The sequence below is a fragment of the Trichosporon asahii genome (genome assembly GCF_000293215.1).
Source record: "Trichosporon asahii var. asahii CBS 2479 unplaced genomic scaffold scaffold00002, whole genome shotgun sequence".
Taxonomy (NCBI): Eukaryota; Fungi; Basidiomycota; class Tremellomycetes; order Trichosporonales; family Trichosporonaceae; genus Trichosporon; species Trichosporon asahii.
The window spans coordinates 345,293-369,584 of NW_014040922.1; the positions used below are offsets into that span (position 1 = coordinate 345,293).

A 24,292-nucleotide genomic window follows, 5' to 3' on the forward strand; every position below is an offset into this window, starting at 1 on the left:
CACTTTGCAACGTCTGACGCCTGACGTCAGCTGACAGCAAATCTCGCAGCCTTACCTCAGTTTACACGAAGAACTCTCCATTCGTGTCGATCGCTGCTCGTCAGCTAGCAGTCGGGGTTGGCAAGCTCACGCTTTCCAGAACTGAACTGCGGCTTCTGGCTGTATCCTCCATGGTGCATCTCCTCGCGGACATGGTTCAGGAGTTCGTTGAACGTCGGGCGCTCGTTGTTCTTCAGCGAACGGATGAAGGCGTAACTCATGGCACCCGTCGGCTCCTGGCCGCTTTGGACGTCGGCGCTCTGGGAGTCAGCTTGATCTGGCCATGGCTTTTGGCAGCTATAGACCCTGCTCGCTCCGCTCGCAGTGGATACTCACAGTCTGATCGTCCTTGCATCCAGACCACACAGTGACGTCCGCCTCGGTCGTGTTGTTCTCGCGGAGGTAGGCATCAGCCTTCTTGGCGCCAAAGGCAGACTTGGCGCCCGAGAACATGCTCAGCATGGCGCCGGCGCTGTCGCCCGAGATGAAACGCATGCCTGCATCAAGTGCGGTGCTGCCCGCGTTGTCGAACATGTTCGGCTCCTTGATCACGCCCTTGGTCGAGTACTGGTGTCAGCTTGTTCTGGGGATGGGTAGCTTACGGCGTATGGCAGGTTCAGAACTGTGCCGCTGTGGCACGAGTCGAAGATGGCGGTGAGCTTGACCCCGGCAGGGAGGGGGCGCACCATCGCCTCGTACCTTGCGTTAGCTGGCTCCTTTCCATGCACAAGCTACACACACTGTCGTCAGCTAAAGTCGTATGCAGATCAGCTTACACTCAGTGTCCACGATGACGCCAGCCGTCTCGTAATCTCCGGGACAGATCGCTGTATGTGAGCTCAACACAGATCACCCAGCTTACCCTCGTTGATGCCATCGGCTTCGGTCCGCGTGTCGTGTCCTTCGGCCTGGGTGCCATGTCCAGAGCTGCTCGTCAGTTCAGTGGAGACCCAGCAAACTGACTAGTGGAAGAAGAGCCTATCACCTGGCTCCACCCCACTCACAAGCCAGCGCATGCCGTTCACAATGTTCTGGTGCGAGGGCATGCGACTGGGGTCTGACTGGTCGTCGGTCAGAATCGTGAACTCGTTGTAACCGTGCTTCACTGATTGTTAGCTCAAGGTCAGATTCGACCAGCTTCGAAGAACAGCAGGAGACGTACTGAGGAACTCGCGCACATTGTGCACGTCGTTGATACAGCCCGCCAGGGCGGCTGAGGTGCCCGGGTAGTTGATGCCAACGAGGAGGGCGCGGCGGCGCGAGCCCGGCGGGTTACTACCGCCGTAGGACTGCTGCTGGTACCCGCCGTAGCCACCTCCAGGCGAGCCGCCATAGCTCTGGCCACCGCCGTAGCCTTCATGGCCGCGACTTCCGTGCTCTTGGCCAAAGCCCTGCTGGCCGTAGCCGCCCTGCCCGCCGTATTGCTGGCCGCCATAGGGCTGCTGATCGTAGCCAGGCTGTTGTCCGTACTGCTGGCCGCCGTACTGCTGCTGTACGTAAGGTCCTTGCTGGTATCCGCCGTAGCCCTGCTGTTGCTGATAGCCCTGGCTACCGTACTGGTCACCTCCACCGTAGTGGCCGTCTCGCTGTCCGTAGCCCGGCTGACCGCCGTAGCCGCCGTACTGGTTACCATAAGGCTGCTGACTGTACTGCTGAGGCGGAGCGCCATAGGGTGCACCAGCAGGAACATTGTAGGGCTGAGGCGGCGGGGCCGAGGACGAGGAAGGCTCAGGCTCCTTTGTCTTGTTCTTCTTCTTGTCGTCTCCGAAGAAGGACTGGAGCTTGCCAAACTTCTTCTGCAAGTCTGCGACGTCGACCTTGGGCTTTGAGGAAGACTTCTTTGCTGCTTGTCAGTTCGTGGTTTGAGGACTCAACTCACCCTTGCCGCCGAGCATGCCGCCCAGCGCTCCTCCGAGAGCGCCGCCGAGGGCGCTCGAGAACGCGTTGCCACCGGCCGATGGGGCTTCCTCATCAGAGTCGGAAGAGGAAGAAGAAGACGAGGAAGAATGGTGGGACGAATGGTGAGACGAATGATGCGAGGAATGGTGAGAGGCCTCAGAGTGGTGGGACGAGTGGTCCGAGGCGTACTGCTCCTCCTCTTCGTCGCTGCCCCAGCCGAACATGATTAACAAGTGGTGCAGAGTATTGAGGAGGTTGCAGGACGTGAACGGTGCGAACATGCATGCGTGGGCGCCGACTAGCGCTGCACAGCGCCCCCCTCGATTGGAGGATCCGTGCGTGCCAAGCGGTGGTGGCACACATTGTCCTGCCTGTCTGTCGAGCGGGCGCCGATCGGCCTGTCACAGGACAGAGAGGCGCACTAGGCGCTCAAGGATAGTGAGAGTGAATGCATGTACAACGGTATCTCTATCTCTACGTATGGTACAACTAGATGTGGCCCTCGAGCATGCGTCCCGGCAACGCTGTGGGCGGTGAGGTGAAGTGTGCGTGCGGCGAAGCAATGTCAGCGCGAGTGCCAGCCGCAGCTGTAGCACCAGCACCAGCATGCCCAGCACCAGCGGCGCGCTTTCGCTTGATGTCGACCAGATTCTTGACGACCTGGAGACAGATCTGTGTCGCGTGTGCGTCCTTCTGGCTCGGCTCTTCGCCCGCGTACAGCGCCTTCTGGACCAATGTGACGTAGCTCGCCACGAAGGTAGGGAGGACGGAGTCGTTCGGATCTAACGACTTTGCAGCGGGGACGAGCTCGCTGACGTCCGATCGGCGAAGCTTGACACTAGGAAGCAGCAGCTCCTCTGAGACTGTCAGCTTGCGAACGCCTCCTCAGCTGGGGGTTTTTCTCTGCTGTCGTAGCGCAGATCTTGCAACGCCTGGCGATTCTGATTCTCATGGACAAGTGCTGTAGAGCAGTGGAACAGGACGTGCCCAACCCAGTTAACAGTGTACTCACGCATCGTTGGTACCGTCGCCAGAATGTAGCTTCGGAAGTGAACACCATCCCACTCCGTTCCCGGCTTGCCCCAACCGGGGTGTCCGCCCGTGGTCGGCGAGGACATGTGCGCGATCACCGTCGTGCGCGCGTACTCGGCCTGGATGTGGCGTGCAACTTTCTGCACTGTCAGATAGCTCAACACGATCCGAAGCTGAGGAGATCGACTCACCTTAGGCGCATCCACTGTCTTGATTGGGATGTACGGCCGAGGCATCGCTCGGAGCGCCTTCGAGACGCCGTGGATACGTGCCCAGATTAGAATCAGTGAAATGAGTACCTGATGTCAGCTGGGACTTCATTTACGCTAGCTGTCTCCTGCCCTTTGCCTTCCAGACCGCCTGGGAGACATCGAGTGCTCCCTCCTGCCGATATCCAATGCCCAACGAGGGCAACGGCTCGAGAGTCTCGGATGCCGCGGCGAAGCCTGGCGTCCAGGAGTATTTGACGCAGGGTTCCAGCAGGAGTAGATATATACTCACTAGAGCAGCGAAGGCAACGCATAACGCGAATAAGTTCCACCTCGACGCATGCGAAGACTTGGCCGCCTGTTCACCGAGACCCCAAGCCGCACCGACGAGCAGCGCAGCCAGGATCAAGATGAACAGCGAGAAGGACGTGTGGTACAGGAACGACGAGAGGCCGCGGCGCTTCGTGCCGAGGGTCCCCATGGCGGCTGTGTCGTCACTGCGGCGGGGTGTCGATGTGTCGCTGGTTGATGGAGTTGGAGGAAGGTAGAGAAGCAGTGGGATGGGTGGATGGCCCGAAATCGGCTGACAACCCGCCGATCGTGCGTGCGTGGTGAGGTCGGTGGCGGCTGCGCGGCGGATGCATTTTTGTTTGGTTCAGCGTAAGGAGATCGACGAGCCTCTTGTATTCTCCCCGCACGATGTGCAGTTCGCTGAACACTTGCGAAAGTCGCGTGAGGCCTACCTGGTCGGTAACCTCCGCATTGCTTGCATGGGAGTGCAGTGTGGGGGAATAGTTGAGCGAAAGGAACAAAGTGACGGCGGACTACCTCTGTTCCACCAACTGCTGCTAACGTGGTGATGCGTACATGTTGGAAATGCTCTATGCTACAATGCTGGTACTCCTTCTCTACTTGTCGGCGTCGGCAGCCGCTGCCTTCTTCTTGGCTGGCGCCTTTTTCTTCGTCGCCGCTCCCTCCTTCTTGGCTCCCTTCTTCGCCGGCTCCTTTTTTGGCGGATCGTCTTTCTTGTCGTCTTTCTTGTCCTTCTCCTTCTCGGCAGCAGGCGCAACCTTGGGAGCAGCCTTCTTCTTCTTTGCTGGCTTCTTCTCCCCGTCGTCCGCCGCCTCGGCTGCTGGGCGCTTCTTCTTCGACTTCTTCTTCTCCTCGTTCGTTGGCGGCGGAGGACCACCGCCTGGTCCTCCCGTGGGCAGCTGCTTCGCTTGCCCGGCTGCCCGCGCCGCGGCCTCCGACTCCTTCTGCTTGTTGTGCGCCTTGATCCGCTCCAGAAGCCGTAAGACAGACCAGTTGGGCTGGAAGGCGCCTGCTTGGCTCCGTGTTCCGGCGCCGAGCAGCTTCCGGATCGACTCGAGCTCGTTGTCTTCCTCCTCGCCCTTGTGCGCGTTGGAGCGGAACTGGCCATCGGCACCAACGTTTGGGGCTGCCGGAGCCGTCAGCGCCAGTGACAGAGCCGCGTTTCGCGAAGCCATGATCGATGTGCCCAGATAGAGGGGAGGTGATGTGGCGGCCTGAAGTTAGTTACCAACAGTGGCCTGGCAAACTCACCATGATGCGAGACTCTAGTTCTAGCGTCATGTTGTCGTCCCACCGCTCTTGCCGTCGCGAGAGCATGTTATCGATCGTGAGCGGCAATGTCTCTGGTGCTGGTCGCATGACCACTCGACTCCGCGTTTCTGGACCTTTTCGGAAATCCTGTATTTCTACGACTAGACATCCGTCGACGAAGGACACGGGCGGGCGAATGTCATACAGGAAGGGGATTAGTGCTGCGGGGATGACCTGCGCACGCAAGGCCATGAGGAAGGGCTTCATCGGACCATCGTAGAGGAAGTTGATTTCCTGGACGTGGTCAGTCATGATGGCGGATGTGTCCACCAGCCCGGTGGAGGCAGGGTACTCACTGAATGCTCGAAGCGCCAGTAGGTCGGGTAGAGCTGGATGCTGAGAGAAGGCTCCCACTTGCGAGCTTTCTTGAGGACAGCGCGCGCGAAGCGATGGTAGTTGTACCCCGATGCGCTTGCCATGGTGGATGCAGTGATGCACGGGTGGATGGAGGCCGGGTGATGAGGGGATCAACGAAAGGACCAAAGAGGAGGACGGACCGGGCCAGGGAGTGCTTGGTGGGTGAAGCGGGGCCAAATCAAGCCCGCCCGCGGCTCGGCGCTCAGTGTGGATCCCCAGTCACAAACTCGTCATCGCACCAGCCAAGCCACTGCAACCGCCGCCGCCCGACGCACCAACAACCAACAACCCTCCGATCAACACATCATCCCTTCGCACCGCATCCCTCATCAGAACATACCATGAGCAACTCCAACTTCTTGGACGTAAGCTTAGTAATCTATGAGCAGGCAAGCTGACCACTTCACAGAAGGCGATTGCCATTGTCCAGAAGGCTATCGAGGAGGACGTCAAGCAGAACTACACCGTGCGTCGCCCCATCGGGCCGTATCGACTGACAAGCAGGAAGCGTACAAGCAGTATCAAGATGCTCTTGATTACTTCATGCTGGTAAGCTACTATTCTGTGATACCAAGCTGACATCAGGCGATGAAGTGTGCGTTTCAGCTGTCCGAGCCTCAATAAGGTCCAAGCTAACCCCTCAGATGAGAAGAACGAGAAGCTGAAGGAGCTTATCCGCAACAAGTTTACCGAGTACCTGGACCGCGCCGAGAAGCTGAAGGAGCACATTGCCAAGTCCGAAGAGAAACGATCACGGGCGAAGGTGGGCGCGACGGGCGGTGGCGGCTCAGAGGCCGGTGGGCCGAGCACGGGCAAGGACGAGGACGACCCGGAGATCAAGAAGCTGCGACAGAACCTGCAGGGAGCAATCGTGAGCGAGTCGCCAAACGTATCGTGGGACGATGTCGCTGGTCTCGCGCAAGCCAAGGAGGCGCTGAAGGAGGCGGTCATCCTGCCCATTAAGTTCCCGCAGCTGTTCACCGGAAAACGCACGCCGTGGCGCGGAATCCTGCTCTACGGACCCCCCGGAACCGGAAAGAGTTTCCTCGCGAAGGCGGTCGCTACCGAGGCCAAGAGCACGTTCTTCTCCGTGTCGAGCTCTGACCTCGTGTCCAAATGGATGGGAGAGAGTGAACGGTGAGTTTCGTGCTTTCCTTCGCTAACTCGCAGTCTCGTGAAGCAGCTGTTCCAGATGGCGCGCGAGAACAAGCCGTCTATCATCTTTATCGACGAGATTGATTCCTTGACCGGTACGCGTGGTGAGGGCGAGTCGGAGGCGTCGCGCCGTATCAAGACCGAGTTCCTCGTTCAGATCAACGGTGTCGGCAACGATGACACCGGTGTGCTTGTGCTCGGCGCGACGAACATCCCGTGGCAGCTCGACCCGGCCATCAAGCGTCGTTTCGAGAAGCGTATCTACATCCCTCTCCCCGAGCTCGAGGCGCGCCGACGAATGTTCGAGCTCAACGTTGGCACGACGCCGCACGGCCTCACGCCCGCCGACTTCCGACACCTTGCTGAGCAGACTGAGGGATACTCTGGTTCCGACATTGCGGTTATTGTCCGCGACGCCCTGATGCAGCCCGTGCGCAAGGTGCTCAGCGCGACGCACTTCTGCCCGATCAAGGTTGAGACCGACGACGGACCCGTCACCAAGCTCACGCCGTGTTCGCCCGGCGCGGCTGGCGCCGTTGAGAAGTCGTGGACTGAGGTTGAGAGCAACGAGCTCCAGGAGCCGCTCCTCAGTGTGTCAGACTTTGAGCGTGCGATCGAGGTCAACAGGCCTACCGTCAGCGCGGCCGACATTCAGAAGCACATTGACTTCACAAACGAGAGTGGTGAGTAGCTAACTGGTCCGACATCTTGGTTAGCTAACAGGCAGGTGGCAACGGCAACTAGTCGCGACGGCTTTCATCTCATCAACCCTTCGTTTCTTCTCTCACTCTCCCACTCGTCTCTGCTCTGTCCCCAGATGCACTGATAAACATAGATGCATGTACAAAATATCAACCACAAGACAACACTCTAATACTGCTGCTGGATCATGAAGCGGTCAAAGAAAGCGGCAATGTCCTTGCCTCCGTCCATCGGGAAGACGCCGGAGACGTACTGATCCGGCCGGACGACGATGACAGCGCCGACGTTGGGGTCGATGCCGTAGCCCTTGTACGCCGCGCATGGTCCATCGTGGTACGTGTCCTCGTCCGTGAAGGCCGTGTCGAAGGCGCGGATGTTCCACGGCTTGCGCCTCGGGAGGTAGACAGAGGGCAGTTTGCCAGCAAGGTACTGGACGTCCTTGTGGGGCGAGTCGAAGACGGTGAGGGTCTGGATGACGGCGTCCGGGTCGGCGTCCTTGGGCGTGTACGTCTTGCTGAGCTGCTCGAGGTCCTCGCCGAGGGCGTTGTACGCCTGCAGTCGGTCCGCGTTGCGCACGTCGCCGGGGAAGACGATGATGCGCCACCGCCCGTCGGCCTTGACGGCGGCCTGGAGCTGGATCGCGTGCGCGTTGAAGGCACCAAAGACCTGCTGGTTCTCGAGATGCTGTCCGGGCGTGATCTTCTTGGCGAGCTGGGACTGGCGTCCCTTGGATCCGTCAAGCACAATGTCGTTGGGGAGGTACTGCACGCCCGTTCCGGAGGTGAAGCGGATGGACTGCTCCCACGCCCCCCTCATCTGCTCGGGCGAGAACAGGTCGAGTTCCTCCGGCTTGGCCTGGCCTGTGAACATGGCTGAGAACTTGCGGTCAAAGTCGATGAGCTCCTTGGCCGTCTTCCTGCGCTCCTCGTGGTAGGTGTGGATGAGGCCCATCTTGGCCTGTCCCCTGAGGACGGACGCAAGCTTCCAGCCCAGGTTGAACGTGTCCATCATGGAGACGTTCATGCCCTGTCCTGCCTTGGGGGAGTGAGTGTGGCATGCGTCGCCGGCGATCAGGACGTGGTCGCCGTGCATGGCGAATGTGTCGCAGACACGCTGTCCAATCTCGTAGCACGTGTACCAGTCGACATACGGGAAGTCGATCTTGTACGGCCGCACGACATCCTGCGTCTTGGCGCAGAGACGCTCGAGCGTGACGGCTGCGCGGTCGACGCGCTCGCCCGGAGCAAGAGTGCCCATCTGCGTGTAGATGCGCACCATGCTGTCCTCGCGCGGAACCATGAGCACCGTCCCGTCGTTCTTGGAGTGGACGACGTGCTTCATCCGGCTCGTCGGCAGGTCCGTGTCGATCACGGCGTCGAATGCGCCCCAGTACACGTTCGCCGAGTCGCCCTTGAGCTCGAGGCCGAGCGCCTTGCGAACCCACGAGCGCGCACCGTCACACCCAACGAAGTACTTGCAGTGAACTGTCTCGTCCGCCTCGGCCTCGGTGTCGTTCCCCGCCGTGCTGCTCTCGTCCACGAAGAGGTTGGATCGGTACAAGCCGCTCTGGACGTCGCCGTTCGCCTCCTCCTTCGGCTTCGGGAGCTTCTTTAGCGTCACGGTGACGGGGTAAGCTGAGGGGTCATCCAAGCGCTCCTCGTCAATCACCATCGATGTCGGCGTCAGCAGCCGGTCGACCTTGAGGCCGTTCTTCTCCATGTCGGCGAGGAAGATGGCCTCAACCCTGTCCTGACCCAAGTTCACGTGCTTGCAGCGCGACAGACCGGGCGTCGTGTCCACGACGCGGTTCGACTCAACGATTCCACCGTCCTCTGTCGGGTCCCAGATCACAACCTCGGCGCACTCGTGCGTCTCGGCGTCAAAGGCGGCCTTCAAGCCGAGCGCGTCGAAGACCTCCTCCGTTCGGCACTGCAGACCGTCCGCATGTCCGCGAAGAACGGGGTGCGCCATCTTGTCCACTACGCGACAGTCGATGTTGAGTTGGGCGAGCTGCGTCGCGAGCATGAGGCCGGCTGCAAGTTAGCTTGCGGGCGACTCGAGCGGAAACAGGGGGGTGGGGGACTCACCAGGGCCAGCGCCCACAATCAGGACGTCCACCTTGCTCTCCTTTCCGGCGGGGTTCGTCATGTCGTTGATCGGTGTAGGTGACGACTGTACAAAGGAAGAACTTTGCCAGAGTTGCAGACAAGCGGCAGATATATCGGATCGTTCGTCGGCAAAGTCGAATGGTGAGGGCGGTCATTATTCCTCCCCCACCAGGGACCGGCGCCGGACACCTCGGTCCCGACCGACAACCGGGGCCGGTTTTAACTTTCTACGGCTCCTGATAACAAGGTCGCCGTCCGTTTCGCTCGCCTTGCTTCCTTGGGCCTTCTGCGCGATTCATGCATTCCATGCTTCCCAAAGGGGGTGATAGTGGGCCCGGATAGCCGATGTTCTGTGCATGTGGCTTTGCAGATCAGCGATGCTGCAGAAAACAGCACTAGTCATATCGGCTACTTAGCTGCTTATCGATGAGCCGTGCGTCACTTCACCACCAAGCAGATGGCCTGCACGAGACTCTGTATGCACTTCTCGCACTTCTCTGCACCATGCGGGACCGCAAAAGACGTTTCCGGCGTGCGAGACGTCGTCTTCGCGGATAGGTCGGGAAGTCTTCACCCCAAACGTACAAACGACGGTCACCAACCCTTCCGGTTCATACCCGACGAGGCACCCGGCGTTCCCCCGTCCCATGGATCCGTTTGTTCCCCGGCACCTGTCTACTACCTCCTAGGCTCTAAAGTACAAGAAGAGGGATGCTCTCGCACGGTTGACACTGCCCATATCCATATCTGCCCGCAGACGTCTCAACTTTTCCACGCTCGACTCGAAAAACGACAACTAACTCAATCCCGTGACTTGGCAGTTTGCCCACCTGACCCACGTGGTGTCGATCCGCCGAGCCTCCCGGATGCGGGCATGGTGCCCCGGTAAATCGGTCTCTGAACACCCCGCACCCCGAGCCAGTCCAACGATCGCCAGAGCAGCATGCATGCACCAATGCCGCGGTCGTATGATAAGGGAGCGGCCAAGACGGGTGGCTTTGCAATCAACAGCCGAGATTCCCGTTCGGGGCTGATGAGATTCCCGTTCGTGTGGAGTTGGCTTGGCAATCAACCCGAGCTGGCTTGGGCACATGAGTGGTGGCGGCGGATACGTTCGCCGTTCCTCCCGAAGAACATGACGGCAAATCGGCCCGACGCTTATTGACACTAGCTCTCGGTCTACAGCAACGCGCGCCGCATAAGTACCTCGAGCACCGGCGTTCTCATGCTCCGTTGCATCGTTCCTGTACAATACTCACTGCTGTACTCATACACAACACAGAACAGGAACAGAACGACTACAGAGAAAGAACAACACCATGGCAGCGACCAAGGTCTCCTTCCGCGGCGAGCACGAGGACCCCTTCCCCGGCCGCGGCAGCCTTCCCCCGCGCGCCGTCGCGCACTCCGATGCGGCGCAACTCTCCCTCAACGGCGACTGGGACTTCCACCTCTCGCCGACGGCACAGGGATCCGACGAGTTTTCCACCCCCGACTACCACGCCGACAAGGGCTGGGCGAAGCTGCCCGTTCCGTCGAACTGGGCGATGCCCGAGCACGGCTACGACCGCCCGCAGTACCAGAACATTCGCTTCCCATGGCCCGTGACGCCACCATACGCCCCGACAGACGACAACCCGACCGGCCGGTACAGGCTCGAGTTTAAACTACCGGCACACTGGCCGCGGGGCGACGGAGAGAAGGCGGTCCTTCGCTTCGACGGAATCGAGAGCTGGGCCAAGGTCTGGCTGAACGGCAAGGAGCTCGGCACGTCCCTCGGCTCAAGGCTGCCGGTTGAGTTTGACGCGACGGACGCCATCAAGGAGACAGGCAACGTGCTCGCTGTCAAGGTGTGCCAGTGGAGTGCGGGAAGCTACGTCGAGGACCAGGACCAGTGGTGGCTCGCGGGCATCTTCCGCGATGTCACCCTCATCTCGCGCCCCAAGAACGGTGTGCTCGACCACTTTGTGCATGCTTCCTACGACCACAAGACGGGCAAGGGCACCCTCAAGGTCGACTCGGTGCCTGCCGGTCGCGTCCGCGTCCCCGAACTCGGCATCGACATCAGCACCGGCGAGGAGATCACCGTTCCGGTCGAGCCGTGGAGTGCCGAGATCCCCCGCCTCTACACCGGCACGCTGTCGACGGGATCGATTGACGAGGGCGGCGAGAAGCTGATCCTGCGCATCGGCTTCCGCACTGTTACCATTGAAGACAGCCAGATCAAGGTGAACGGAAAGCGCATTCTCATCAACGGCGTGAACCGACACGAGTTCCACCCGCGCCTCGGCCGCGCTCTCGACAGCGCGACGATGCTGCACGACATTCAGCTCATGAAGACCCACAACATCAACGCGGTCCGCTGCTCCCACTACCCGCCTCACCCTCACTTCCTGTCGCTCTGTGATGAGCACGGACTCTGGGTGGTCGATGAGGGCGACTATGAGACGCACGGCTTTGAGAATGTCGGCTGGCGCGGCTCTCCCGCGAAGGAGAGCATGTGGACAGAGCAGCTGCTCGACCGCACTGCGCGCATGCTGGAGCGGGACAAGAACCACCCCTCCATCATTGTGTGGTCTCTCGGTAACGAGGCCGGCTTTGGTGACAACATCGGTAAGATGGCCGACCTGATCCGGAAGCGCGACAAATCCCGACCTATCCACTACGAGCGCGACCTGGTTGGCAAGTACGTCGACATCTACTCGCGGATGTACGTCAGCCACGAGCTGGTCGACAAGATCGGTCGCAAGGAAGAGAAGAATGACGACGAGATAGAGGGCATCGGGCACGCCATCCTCACCCCCGAGCTTCTGGCCGACAAGGAGCTGGACGCCAAGCGCCGCCAGATGCCCTTCTTCCAGTGCGAGTACGGACACGCGATGGGCAACGGACCCGGATCGCTCAAGGAGTACCAGGACCTGTACAGGAAGTACGACCGTTGCCAAGGTGGATTCATCTGGGAGTGGATCGACCACGGCATTGAGGTCACGCGCGACGGCAAGACGTTCTACGCCTACGGCGGCGACTTTGGTGAGGAGATCCATGACGCAAACTTTATCTGCGACGGTCTCCTGTTCCCGAACCGCAAGCCCAGCCCCGGCCTGATCGACTTCAAGAAGGTCATTGAGCCTGCCGAGATCAGCATCGAAGGCGACAAGGCCACGATCAGAAACTGGCGCGACTTTGCGGATCTTTCGGATCTTGCGTTCTCCTGGAAGATCGAGAATGAGAACGGCACCGTGGGCCAGGGTAAGCTCGACGTTGCCCCTATCAAGGCTGGAGAGACGGGCAATGCGACTCTGCCCCAGGCTCCTAAGGCGGACGAGTGGGCCACTGTCACTGCCCGTCTGGCGAAGGATGCCTCCTGGGCCAAGGCGGGACACGAGGTCGCGTGGGGCCAGAGTGCTCCTCCGGCTGCCACCGCCACCGCCGCTGCTTCCAACGTCGCCCCTTCAGTATCCGGAGACGTCATCACCCTCGGTCCCGCGACCTTCTCGGCTTCGAATGGCCAGCTCACCTCCCTGCACGGCCTCACCGTGTCGGGCGCGGGTGTAGACATCTGGCGCGCCCCGACCGACAACGACGTCGGCGTCGCTCAGAAGTGGAGGGCCGCCGGCTTCGACAGGATGCACGAACAGCCCTCGAGCTACGAGGTGACACCCAGCGCGCTCGTGGTCGAGACACGTCTCACGGCGGCCGACACGGATCGCTACCTCTCGCTTCGGTACGAGTGGACTGCGGCCGAGTCCGCATCTGCCAGCACCACAGAGGATGATGCCAAGCCTAAGCAGACCCTGCACTTGAACCTGTCCGTGAAACCCGAGGGCGTGGACTGGGACAAATTCCGTCTGCCCCGCTTCGGTGTGCGCCTGGGTCTGCCCAAGTCGCTTGACGCTGTGCGCTGGCTCGGCCTCGGTCCCGGAGAGAAGTATGCCGACACGAACGGGCCTTCGTTCGGCGTCTGGAACTCGTCCATCGACGACCTGCAGACGCCCTACGTCTACCCGCAGGAGAACGGGAATAGGGCGCACGTGCGCTGGGCCGAGATTAGTGGGCACGCCGCGCCCAACTTCTTCTCCAGCATGCGCGACGCCGTATCCGAGGTCGCGGACAGGCTCAAGGCCGCAACGGACATCACGGCGGCCACTGGTGCTACCCCCGGAGCCGGTGCCGCGGGAGCGAGCAAGGGTGCCGGCAAGGGCATCAAGATCCTCGGCGAGCCCGAGTTCAACCTTTCGGTCCGCCGGTGGACGTCGCACGATCTCGAGAAGGCGAAGCATACCTCCGACCTCACACCTGGCGATCACGTCTGGGTCAACATTGACCAGGACGTTGATGGTATCGGATCGGCAAGCTGCGGTCCTGCCCCGCTGCCGCAGTACCTTCTCCGCGCAAAGGAGGGAAGCTTCAAGATCGCCTTTGAGGCTCTCTAGTCAGTAGTTCAGAAGTAGTTTAGTAATGCAACGGTCACAAGTTCGGTCGTATCGTAACATCGTTACTAATCTGCCACTGCTCACGTCACTCGCGCGGCTTTTACGCTCGGCGTCTACTGGTAGAACCCAGCCGCCCCGTTGGCCGCCTTGACGCCCTGCTCGAAGCCCTGGTCCCACTGCCACGCTTCCGGCTGGCCTGCGACGCCGACCTCCTGCGCCCGGCGGCGCGACCACGCCCACCAGAACCCGAGCACATCGCCTTGGCTGATGAAGCGGACTGCGTCGTCCCAACCTCGCATGAAGCCGTCAGAGAACAGCTGCGGTTGCGGGTTGCCGTTGTTCTGGCGCCAGTAGTTGACGTGCGCGTCTGAGAGTTAGCTTATCGCTGACGGCCACTCAGCTTTGCACTGTCGCCCACAAGTACCTCGGCCGCCTTGGCACTTACCCGTTGCCTGGTGACACGCGCCATCGCGCGCCCCCTGATCGGGCGTGCGGAGTTGCTTCTGCACGCTTGCAGGGAGGATCTCTGCCTGTGCCGCGTTCTGCGCGCTCCACCCCGCGTCCCAGGGCCGGTCGGTCTTGAGCGTCCAGAAGAAGTATCCGGCAGTGTGCTTGTCGAAACAGTCGAGCTGGGCCTTGACGAAGGCGCGCTTGTTTGCGTCCTTCTCCCCATCAGGCATGCCCTGGCAGCAGCTGTCGTCGAGCCCCGCGCTCCACTCGCCCACGACCCACTGGTTGTGGCACTGCTGGGACCAGTGCGCGAGCTGGCCCTGGTCGTGCTGCAGCTTGTCCGCGTGCTGGCACCCGGTCAGGCACTTGTCCTCCTGCGTGAAGCAGCGGTAGAGGTGGTGGTCCATCACCACAAAGTCGCCCCGCCCGCCGACGTACCCGGCGTAGAAGTCGGTCTGCCACGCATCCGAGACGTACATGGGGAAGTCGGGGCCGGTGATCGGGCGCAACTCGTTCAGCTCCCGGTCGTACCAGTCTCGCAGGCCCTGGTTGTCCTTCGGCTCGTTCAGGAGCTCGAGACCGATAACGGCGGGATTGTTCGCCAGCTGGCTGGCGAGGAACTTGAGCGCGATCGAGGCAGCCTTCTGGTTCTTGCTCTTCCAGAAGTTGACCTCGCCGTTGGAGAGACCAGAGTGCGCATCAGTGTTCTGCGCTCCAGGCGCAGCGTGGAAGTCGACGAGGACGCCGAGACCCATCGAGCCGGCCTTCTGGATCGCGGCCTGGATACGGTCCCAGGCGCCGGTGTACACGGAGGCGTACTTCTCATAGTCCGTGTTCTTCAGCGCTTCGGGACAGGGGCCGGCGAGGTGGTAGTATCCGATCTGGAGTCAGCTTGACCACGAAAGCAATCCAGCTGTTGGAAGGTGCATCGGTAGGTTCACAAACGCCGCCGCAGCCTGGCGCCGTAGGACGTTACGCCAAGCCAGCCATCGTGCGCACAGACGTCTCGGCGATAAACACTGTGCAACCTCCACGCCGACTCCGTCTTCCACCAAAACTGCGACTCACCGGAAGTCGAACGCTGTTGAATCCGCGCTGCTTGATCCAGTTCCAGTCGTCCTCCGTGACCCACGTATCCCAGTGGTGCTCCATCAGCGCCTTGGCATCGTTGGCACGGGCGAGGTCAAAGTCACTCTTCTTCGGGTCCGCAGCGTGCGAGTACAGCTGCGTCGAGAGCCAGTCCTCAGTGGTGAACCACGAGCCCAGGTTCAGACCCCTCTGGAAGCGATACCGGTTCATGGACTGGTCGAGCGGGGCGGAAGGCGGGGCGTTGGCGAAGTGCTGCTGCTGCTGCTGGGCGCCGCCACCGCCGCCGCCGCTGGTAGCAGCCTTTGCCTTGTTCTTGAACTTGTCGAGGAGACCCATTGTAGAAGGTTTCGAAGTGTGGGAAGGTGTATGGAGCAATGGAGAGTATTAGCGATTCGCCGCTGTGTAATCTGGACAAGGCAGAGGGGGGGAGTACGAAATATCGGGTGGAGGTCCAGACTGTGCGGCATGCCCATGACGTAGTTCCGTTCTGCGCAGTCGGGCACCGCCGTTGGGCCGCGTGGTGCGTATCGTTTCAGGGACCCAGCCAAACGGATCGCAGCGGCAATCAAACGCGCGTTTCTTGGCGTTGGTGCCCTCGAAACTCGGGTTCTTACAGAGCGACTGCTTCTGTCCGTGCTCCAACATCCTCATGCATGCACAGTGACTTCCCGAAAACACACGTTCCGCATGTCATAGCATGCACGTTCACAGCGTTATCGATGCAGTGGTACAGAAGGAGGGCAGGGATAGCGAGGCAAGGGAGAGTACGTACCTGAACGACCTTTGAGATCCACCTGCGCCCTGCCGATCGCGCGCTCATTGCCAACCCCTGGCACGAGACCAAGACAAGACCCACCTTTCCTCCTTTCGCTGCTTTTACATCCTCGACTCCACTCTCTTCAGCATCGGTCAGTCACCTCAACACCGAGCCCTTCGCTACATCAACACCATGTCGCGTGGTGGTGTGAGTACCGCTAACCGCTACGCGTTACTCGCGACGACGAGACTGACTTTCAGAACAACGGCGCCGATGTGGAGGACCAGCAGTCCCTCTGCACCACGCACTCCATCCATGCTGGCCCAGACACCATCAACAGTGAGCTAACATGCCCTTGAAAAGCTGACAGACCAGAGATCGTGAAGCGCCTTCGCGCGCTCACCCTCCGTCTCCTCCCCCAGGAGGTCGAGGACGAGGAGATCACGAGCGCGTCGTCTAGCATTGTCTCCCCCGAGGTTGTTGAGATCTTCGAGGAGGCAGGCGGTGACTTCCGCGAGGCGATTCCCTTCTGGTGAGCAGCGGCGGTGCAAGAATGCGTGTAGCGTGCTGCACGTGAAGTGCTGAGCGTCGCCGGTTGCGCTGTGCGCTATGCACGGTCGGGATCAGCGACGTTATCGAGGGTGTGCTTCCAGCCAGAGAGGAGGGGGCGCAGCCTTTGACGGCCGAAGCTGGCCGAAGCTGGAGTTACCGTGTGAACTTAGCTGACTTTCAGCCTGCTCCGTGCCCGCAAGATGTTCGTCGAGGACGCGAACGCGAACCCGACCGACTATGGCGAGAACATGTGCCGTGCGACTGCCTGCGAGGTGCTCGCCCGTCGCTCGGTCCACCGCATGCCTCCCCACCGCCTTCAGTCCGTCATGAGCACCCGCTACCGCTACCGTGAGCGTGACGGCGACGCCTCCGCGCCGACCTGTGCTCTCGAGACCGCTATCGACCAGCACTGCACTGTGAGTGATCAACACATGGCCCTCGTCCTCACGCTTGATGGCCAAGGGAGGAGTACCAGCCAGAGCAGTCGTCGAGCTAAGGAAGGTTTGGGTATAGCTAACGCGCGCAGATCTTCCTCTCCTCTTCCGAGGCCCAGATGGTCGTGACCATGCTCTGGACGGGCAAGTGGGTTCAGCACAACAACGAGAACGACGATATCGACTACGTCGAGTATGTTCCTCCTCACGACAACCCGCACTCGTTCTGGGCGCACATGGACCCGTCCCGCCTTGGCGTTCCCCGCTACCAGACCTGGTTCCGCATTATTGTCTGGATCTTCTTCCTCTACGTGTACTCGCAGACTGTGCAGAGGTGAGTTCGTTGCTCTATCGCTGTCTGCACGATTATTAGCTAACACCCAGTCCTGTCGACTCGGTCGACCCGCTCCGCCAGTTCGACGCATGGGAGATCATTCTGTACACCATGACCTTCGCCTTCTTCCTCGAGGAGATCGTCAAGATCACCAAGGTGAGCTAACACGGGGTCCTCATAGCTTACTCCAGACCATGCGCATCAGCAACAGCTTCTTCGGTGTCTTCGTGAGTTTCCTCTCGATGGGCTGCCAATGCCCTTCTGCACAGTATAACTGACCTCATAGAACTTCTGGAACATCGTCAACTTCATTACGGCGGCTTTGTTGCTCACCTCGCTCGGCCTCCGTATCGCTGGCATCAACCAACCTGCCGACTCGAAGCAGCGCGCTCATCTTCACCTCCTCTCGTTCCAATTCCTCGCGTGTGCTGCTCCACCGATCTGGCTTAGGCTCTTGGTAGTTCTGGAGGGATTCAAGGTCGTAGGCGTGCTACAAGTCGTCGTCTTTCGTATGTTGTGAGTCCCAGAGCCTTTTGAAGGTCGTGGACGTTAAGAGTGGACGGTTGAAGGTGCGGCCTTTGGAGGTCGTAAGGAGTAGTTTCGGTGGATGTGGAGGCTAGCGCGGGGCACCCGGTGGAGGTGACACACCCTTCCACCTGCCGACCCAGCGCTGATGCGCCCCTCTGCGCCCTCCTGCGCCCTCAGCCCCAGAGCCAGAGCTAACGAACAGGCGCGAGAGTGCGATCTTCTTCATCCTGCTCGCGATTATGGGTGTCGGCTTCGCGCAGTCGCTGTACGCGCTCGATGCAGCTGATGGAGACACGGGCGACGACGGCAGCTCGATGTGGCTCATCATCAACTCGCTGATCCAATCGCTCCTCGGCGGCGCCGACTTTGACACGGCCTCGCAGCGCTTCGGCTATCCGTTCGGCCTGATCATTTTCTACTTCTGGAACTTCTTCGCGATCATCATCCTCGTCAACGTCCTCATCGCGCTGTTCGGCACAGCCTACAGCGAGGTGTACGACAATGCCGTTGACGAGTTCATCACCTTCTTCTCCGGCAAGACGGTTGACATGAGTGAGTAGGGTCTCTCACCCAGCTTTTCTCTTGTTCAACCAGCTAACGCCAGTCCGCGCGCCTGACTCGTTCGTCTACCTCGCTCCCTTCAACCTGATCGAGGCGTTCCTCGTCGCCCCGTGGGAGTTCTGCCTCACCAAGTCGCAGTATGTTGCGCTGAACCGCTTCGTCATGCGCATCGTCTTCTGCGTCCCCCTGACCATGATTGCCCTCTTCGAAAGCCAGATCATGCACTCGCGCGGCGGCGTCGGCGGCATGATCCACGACTACTTTGCCGAGCCCATCCCCGAGGACGACGAGGACCCCGATGTTCTCGACCCCAAGGGCGATGACGAGGGCGAGATCTCCACGGTCAAGTTTGAGGACCTCGCGAAGAGGCTGCCTAAGTGAGTACACCCCGAGAGCCCAGGGCAGTGATTGCCGTGGACCTGAGGCAGCTACTTCCTCAACGAAAGACAGCTGACAAGCAGCACGACCGTGTCCAACTCGAGCCTCATCCTCGGCGAGCTCAAGAAGATGAAGGGAAACCTCGACACCTTCGAGAAGCAGGTTCGCTCCGGCAACCTGGACGTGAAGGTGGAGGAGGTGAGCGATTAGTCTGGCCGCCGGGCTGGGACAATCGCACACCCTTCTGCCTCCACCCTGCAGTTGCGTCCTACAAGAGGCGCATCAACAGCAATATTCAGAACAATTCATGAAAATTTCAGTGCCACTTCTTTTCGTCTTTTACGTAGTTTTGCGGATGCATCGTGCTTCGCTCACTCTACTGCCAACGGGCATCTGGAGATGTGCTGATGGGGAGTCGAGAACAGAGAATGACGTTCCAGGTGATCACAGGCGATCACGGGCGATCGGGGCTGAACCGTTACTGTTTCAGTGCCGCGTGTTCTGCGCCCCCGCAACGCCCTCGCTGTGAGTTGACCAACGTCTGACGTGTCCCCTCGACACTATCTAACTTCCTTCACTGTACTCATTCAAGAGCTCAGATGGTGCGTTGACGTCTTCACAGTGAGTCTTCCCTGTTCTGTCGTCGCTCCGTGGGCCAGGATCGCAGTAACCAGCTACGAGTTTCCTGATGTGACCAGCTGACAAGACAGGCCTGTTGTGTCCTGGATCCGTTCTCGTCACCACCACCGTCAAAAACGCAGGATAGCGGGTGGCAAGCTGAGTGAGTGCTCTTGATCCAGCTTTGTGACTCCGACGTCCTAGCTGACGATTCAGCTTTCCCTCTCGTGACTCGACTTCATCTATGAGTGGCAACTGTCTCTGGCCCAGTGGCTAACGCCTCTATGCGGAGAGTGTCCGCCTTAAGAGGCGAAGGCAGCAACGTACCGCCTCGTGGGCTGTGTTTTTTCAACTGATAGCTAACAGCTCAGACTAGGTATCCAGGACAACTAAGGGCCGTTTACTCCCCGGTGGGTCTCTCGGGCCACGGACAGGCTTCAGAGGAAGTGCAGCGCCTTGTCCCAGCTAGTTTCGGCACCGCCTAGCTGACAACTGCAGGACTGCACGCCAAAGTGATCTTCTTGTCCATGTTGGGCAGCGCGACTGAAGAGAGTTGCAGTGCACGGTGAGTCACGCGAGCTGTGTCTGCTGCATGGGAGCACACGGTAGCGTGGTCCAGCTAGTTGTTCGAGGACATAGCTGACAAGACAGCGCCCCTGGCCTGGCCAGAGTCTGCTCAGATTTGCTTATCCACTCAAAAGCAATAGATCAGGTGAGTGCTCGAGCTCAAATGTCCATATCCCAAATTAGAGCTGACACCCAGGCTACTTACTCGCATGTCACTGTTTCCTAAGTCCTCACCTTGACTGGGGGCTGATGTCGTTGACGGTGGCAATTGCGCTTGTGGTAGCAAAGTGTGTATCCCAGCTATGTCGTGGACTACGGTCGAGAGCTGACTTCGCAGACTGGTCTTGTAAGTCCTCCGTAGCTTCCGTTCCTCCAAGGTGAAGCTGAATTATCGAACAGTGGGCGGAACACGCTGCGCTATGACCCAAGATGCAGCAGTGAGGCTGCGAAAGGTGGGTGCCATGCGCCAGCTGACCGAACCAGATAATGAACTGACAAAGAAGCCGTTCGCCCTTCATGGATATTTTGATTTTCGTTCTTTTATCATCCTCCACACAACGGTGAGTAGAGCTTCACTGTTCCTTCGTGGGCCACTTCAGCTGTCCGATCCTCTCGGTTATGGCCAATCTCGCGGACTGCTCAACGCGACCGGGAATACATCTCGCCGCTCCCACATGCTTCACGCCGAGTAATGACTTCGGTACAGAGTCCGTTCTCCGAGCGGTGTGTTTCCAGTATTGAGGCAGAAAGTCCTTACACGTCAGCTTCCTTACCTAGGAGTTGAAGCTGACAAGCCAGGACACTGTTCTGTCTACCTTTCAATGCTCTCTCGCTTCTTATCCGTTCACCGCATCGACCGCTTGAGGGCTTTGTGATACGTTCACCGCATCGGCGGCTCGAGAGCTCATGGTGCTCCCCACGTTCTGCACTGAGGAAGTGGGAGTCGGCTCAGCTATCCTCAGCCGTCTAGCATGGCTATTCCCACAGGGCTTTGGCGCAGTCTACCCTGACCTCCTTCCTCCGTCCACCCGCAACTCTGTCGCGTGCCGCCTCATCGCGAGCTCCCGCAGCCAGACCGTCGTCCGGAGGTGTTGCTGGCTCGTCTCTGGCTTCGGCCATCGAGGTGCCGGACTCCGACGGAGAGTCCGAGCTCCTCTCGCCGAAGCAACTGCAGCATGAACTTCCGCAGCTCAAGATCAAGGTCGAGGTCGAGCCGACGGCAACGGTTGCACAGCCCTCCGCCACCTCGCACAACTCCGAGAGCAAGGTCGTTACGCCACTGCGCTGGACTGGGCTCGTCTGGGGTCTCGACCTTTGGGCCATGGTCGTCGACCACGCGGACCCAGGCGTTCTCGCCGCTGCGCTGGTCTGGTCTGGTCTGGTCTGAGGTCTGGACATTTGGGCTGGGACCTGGACATTTGGGCTGGGGTTTGGACATTTGGGCTGGGGCCTGGACATTTGGGCTGGGGCCTGGTCCTCTGGGCCATGGTCATAGACCACGCCGACCCAGGCGTTCTTGCCACTCTGGCTGAGGTGTCGCGTAGAGTGCGCACCGTTGTCCTGGGCCGCCACAAGCCCCCTTTTGCCAACTCCTCGGATAAGAAGGTCCAGACGACGGACTTGTCTCACGTGAGCACGACCTGTCTTCTATGCTGACGCGTTCCAGCTCGGGGTCAAGCTCAAGGACCTGCGTATCTGCAAACCCGAGACCGAGATCGCCAAGGCGAAGCGCCTCCTGAAGGAGGTGAGTCAACCGCACGGACCGCCAGCGATCGCTTACGTAAGGCCAAAGCCGACCTCAACCATACACTGGACCGAATCCACCAGATCTCCAGCTATGGGTACGGGGCCGGCGAGTCGTTCTACGCTGTAAGCACGTCTGCCGCACCCTTTACTAAAAACAGTTAATTGGGACACAGACGGGCGACTCCTTCCGGCGCAAGGCCGAGCTCGATGCGGTTCAGGTGACTGAGCTGGCTGTCGAGGGCTCCGCGGACGGCACCGAGGACGCGGACACCAATGGCAAGGGCAAGGTCAAGGGCAAGGGCAAGGGCAAGGTTAAGGGCAAGGGCAAGGGCAAGGTCAAGGACAAGGGCAAGGGCAAGGGCACGGCCGAAGACGATGAAGAGGAAGTGGAGGAAGGCGATGAGGGGTTGGAGCTGAACATTGACAACGACGACGCCGACGCCACGTATGCGGACGCGTTCGACATCGAGATGGAGTAGGACAATCGCACCACAACTCTCCCATATGCCATCTGTTCCTTCAACGTAGAACGTTCCATAGTTCAAGAACAGCATCGCTGCATAGTATGGGGACCTCAACATGAACCAACACATCGCCTGCAGCGCGTCCGACAAGCCGGATATGCTGGTGAGCTTCGGGGTCCACGCCTTCGCAGCTGACAGCAGAGTCATCATAATGAGGGGACGCAGAGCCCTCCTTGTTACTGCAGACCGAAGAAGACAGTAGATCTCTTGCACAGCGCTGCGAGGCCGTAAGCTTAGCCGCAGTCTTTCCAAGCTGATACCTAGCTTCAGAAGGCGGCATCCAGGTTGACAAACCAATGTCGACTACGATCACACGAGGACTGGTCATGCTTGGTGGCACTCGCTAAATATCTAACCAGGAAATAGCGTGTGACCTTAATGCTCCATGTCCTTCAAAATGTCCTTCAATTGACACCGGAACAGGGATGTTCGTCAACGGCTCCAAGGAGAAGTGTCGCAGCATGGTTCATCTCGTGAGTCTCAGAAAGGGATATCCATCGGGCGCCTCACAACTCTTCTCGGCTTGTACAGCTATGATGTAGTTCTCTTAGCTAATCTCAGACTCATTGTTCACAAGCGCTCTGCTGTCGTCACAGTCGATTTTCTGTGTGGCACTGGGTAGCCCGCCCGGTTTCTCAACGACCCCACGGCTTGGACTCGTGGGAAAACGTCCTCGCTCGGTCGGAAAACGAGCCGCCTCGAAGAGCATAGCTTTCCAGCACGCCATCTCTAACTGACAGTACGGCTAGTCCACAGGATTGGGCAGGAACCACCAATAGCAAACTGCCGGAGGGGTTCAGCTGTCCGTATCCATGTGGAAAATTGACTTGCAGGTAAAGCGGCCGGCAACACGCATCGGAAAACCGCAGGCAGGTGTAGCTTCTGGATATCTTGATCAGCTAACGTTGCAGACCTTAAATGAGGGAGTGTTATACCAACAGTTGCCAAGTCGGACCGATCAAAGACCGCAACATCCAGCTGAAGGTCAAGCTGCGCAGTTCCAAGCGTCTCCACATCCGCCTGAGCTGAGCTTAAAGACAGCATGGAGCTCTAGTGTCTGACACGCACAACAAGGTACAGCTCGCCATCAGCAAAGCCGGCTGACACTGCAGAGTTTCTCTTGACGGAGCCCTCTGAGAGGTCCGACTGTGCGGAGAACAGCGTGGAAGATGTCGCGAAGCTCTGTAGACACCAACATCAGAGCTCGGAGATGGTACAGTTTTCGATCTTTTGTTGGAACTGACCACAGACTCATCCTCAGCTCAGCCCTCGAGTTCACCGGAGGGTACAGCTCCTTGTACCTGAGACCCAGCTGACTTCACAGTTCCCGCCGAGTAGCCAGCACGGAAGTGGTGGCAAAGTGATGGCTTTCCCGTGAAGCAATGAGCCAAGGTTGCCCTCCACGAGGGTAGTCCATCGTCGACAGGTAGGACAGCTTGCCACGGAGGTGTGAGCTGACCTTGAAGGTTCGAGATCGTTTCGGTGGGTTGGGATGGCTGCTGTACAATGCCATCCTGTCCAGCTGATAACTCAGATGCCTGCGCTCCTGAGCTTCCAACTTGGCAATGTGAGTAGTGCAGGTGCAGCTACCCATAGCTGGAGAGCTAAAGACCAGTCGCCAAGGGCGGAGCCTCAACGGTGGGTGAGCAGAGCTTGCGGGCCGTATAACAAGGTGACATGGCAGACCACATTACCAACGTAAACCTACCAAGCCAACGTTAGTTTACAAGGTCTGCATCGCGAACTGACGTCAGCCTGCCACTTTTCCTCTCCTGAAGACGCTGAATCTGCCCCATCGACCATAGTAGGACGGCCCAGTGCGATCGCCAAGCGTCCCCAGCATCGCACTCGATGCTCAGCTCCATGGCCAGCGAGTGAGTTGAAACCATCTGTGTAGAACTGACCACCAGCCGCAAACACCTCCCATCGCGCCTCATCAGTGACTTCTGTACGGTCACGCTGTGACTGTGTGAGGCATGATGTGAGGTTCAGAAGCCCTCCAGCTAACCGACCACAGTCCATTGGACTGACTCCGGCATCGTTCTTTCAGCCTCGCTTCATTGCCAGCAGGTCAGTTAACAAAGCCCTAAAGAGCTGACGATCAGCCACGACACGCTCTCCAGCAACTTCGACCTCCGTCCGAGGCCAAAGCGGTGCGGTTATGCGTCGAGGATGGCTAACCAACTCCAGCACCATC

At 59.5% G+C, this 24,292-nt stretch overlaps 9 protein-coding genes across 9 annotated transcripts; 4 read left to right on the plus strand and 5 right to left on the minus strand.

Moving 5' to 3' along the window:
- Positions 1–104: 104 nt before the first annotated feature.
- A1Q1_07860 (uncharacterized protein) lies at positions 105–2,162 on the minus strand (the record flags this gene model as incomplete). The annotated part of the gene is made up of 7 exons (XM_014328806.1): positions 105–299; positions 376–594; positions 642–770; positions 902–966; positions 1,025–1,144; positions 1,202–1,843; positions 1,919–2,162. The coding sequence occupies 7 exons, from the start codon at positions 2,160–2,162 to the stop codon at positions 105–107; spliced, it is 1,614 nt and encodes a 537-aa protein (XP_014184281.1).
- A 265-nt stretch (positions 2,163–2,427) lies between these two features.
- On the minus strand, positions 2,428–3,206 carry A1Q1_07861 (uncharacterized protein; the record flags this gene model as incomplete). Its single annotated transcript, XM_014328807.1, has 3 exons — positions 2,428–2,795; positions 2,951–3,110; positions 3,162–3,206. The coding sequence occupies 3 exons, from the start codon at positions 3,204–3,206 to the stop codon at positions 2,428–2,430; spliced, it is 573 nt and encodes a 190-aa protein (XP_014184282.1).
- Positions 3,207–4,087: 881 nt separating this feature from the next.
- On the minus strand, positions 4,088–5,221 carry A1Q1_07862 (uncharacterized protein; the record flags this gene model as incomplete). Its single annotated transcript, XM_014328808.1, has 3 exons — positions 4,088–4,705; positions 4,743–5,036; positions 5,099–5,221. The coding sequence occupies 3 exons, from the start codon at positions 5,219–5,221 to the stop codon at positions 4,088–4,090; spliced, it is 1,035 nt and encodes a 344-aa protein (XP_014184283.1).
- Positions 5,222–5,500: 279 nt separating this feature from the next.
- A1Q1_07863 (ATPase) lies at positions 5,501–7,005 on the plus strand (the record flags this gene model as incomplete). Its single annotated transcript, XM_014328809.1, has 4 exons — positions 5,501–5,524; positions 5,569–5,708; positions 5,754–6,269; positions 6,330–7,005. 4 exons carry the CDS (start codon positions 5,501–5,503, stop codon positions 7,003–7,005), a joined length of 1,356 nt encoding a protein of 451 aa, XP_014184284.1.
- A 179-nt stretch (positions 7,006–7,184) lies between these two features.
- Positions 7,185–9,164, minus strand: A1Q1_07864 (FAD binding domain protein; the record flags this gene model as incomplete). Its single annotated transcript, XM_014328810.1, has 2 exons — positions 7,185–9,049; positions 9,104–9,164. 2 exons carry the CDS (start codon positions 9,162–9,164, stop codon positions 7,185–7,187), a joined length of 1,926 nt encoding a protein of 641 aa, XP_014184285.1.
- A 1,279-nt stretch (positions 9,165–10,443) lies between these two features.
- On the plus strand, positions 10,444–13,557 carry A1Q1_07865 (beta-galactosidase; the record flags this gene model as incomplete). Its single annotated transcript, XM_014328811.1, has 1 exon — positions 10,444–13,557. One exon carries the CDS (start codon positions 10,444–10,446, stop codon positions 13,555–13,557), a length of 3,114 nt encoding a protein of 1,037 aa, XP_014184286.1.
- A 113-nt stretch (positions 13,558–13,670) lies between these two features.
- On the minus strand, positions 13,671–15,432 carry A1Q1_07866 (cytoplasm protein; the record flags this gene model as incomplete). The annotated part of the gene is made up of 3 exons (XM_014328812.1): positions 13,671–13,924; positions 14,003–14,888; positions 15,076–15,432. 3 exons carry the CDS (start codon positions 15,430–15,432, stop codon positions 13,671–13,673), a joined length of 1,497 nt encoding a protein of 498 aa, XP_014184287.1.
- Positions 15,433–16,168: 736 nt separating this feature from the next.
- On the plus strand, positions 16,169–18,850 carry A1Q1_07867 (calcium activated cation channel; the record flags this gene model as incomplete). The annotated part of the gene is made up of 9 exons (XM_014328813.1): positions 16,169–16,192; positions 16,240–16,385; positions 16,587–16,821; positions 16,932–17,173; positions 17,224–17,329; positions 17,460–17,689; positions 17,904–18,253; positions 18,306–18,639; positions 18,691–18,850. 9 exons carry the CDS (start codon positions 16,169–16,171, stop codon positions 18,848–18,850), a joined length of 1,827 nt encoding a protein of 608 aa, XP_014184288.1.
- Positions 18,851–20,731: 1,881 nt separating this feature from the next.
- On the plus strand, positions 20,732–22,050 carry A1Q1_07868 (uncharacterized protein; the record flags this gene model as incomplete). The annotated part of the gene is made up of 5 exons (XM_014328814.1): positions 20,732–20,948; positions 21,015–21,454; positions 21,492–21,569; positions 21,653–21,694; positions 21,745–22,050. The coding sequence occupies 5 exons, from the start codon at positions 20,732–20,734 to the stop codon at positions 22,048–22,050; spliced, it is 1,083 nt and encodes a 360-aa protein (XP_014184289.1).
- Between the last annotated feature and the right edge of the window lie 2,242 nt (positions 22,051–24,292).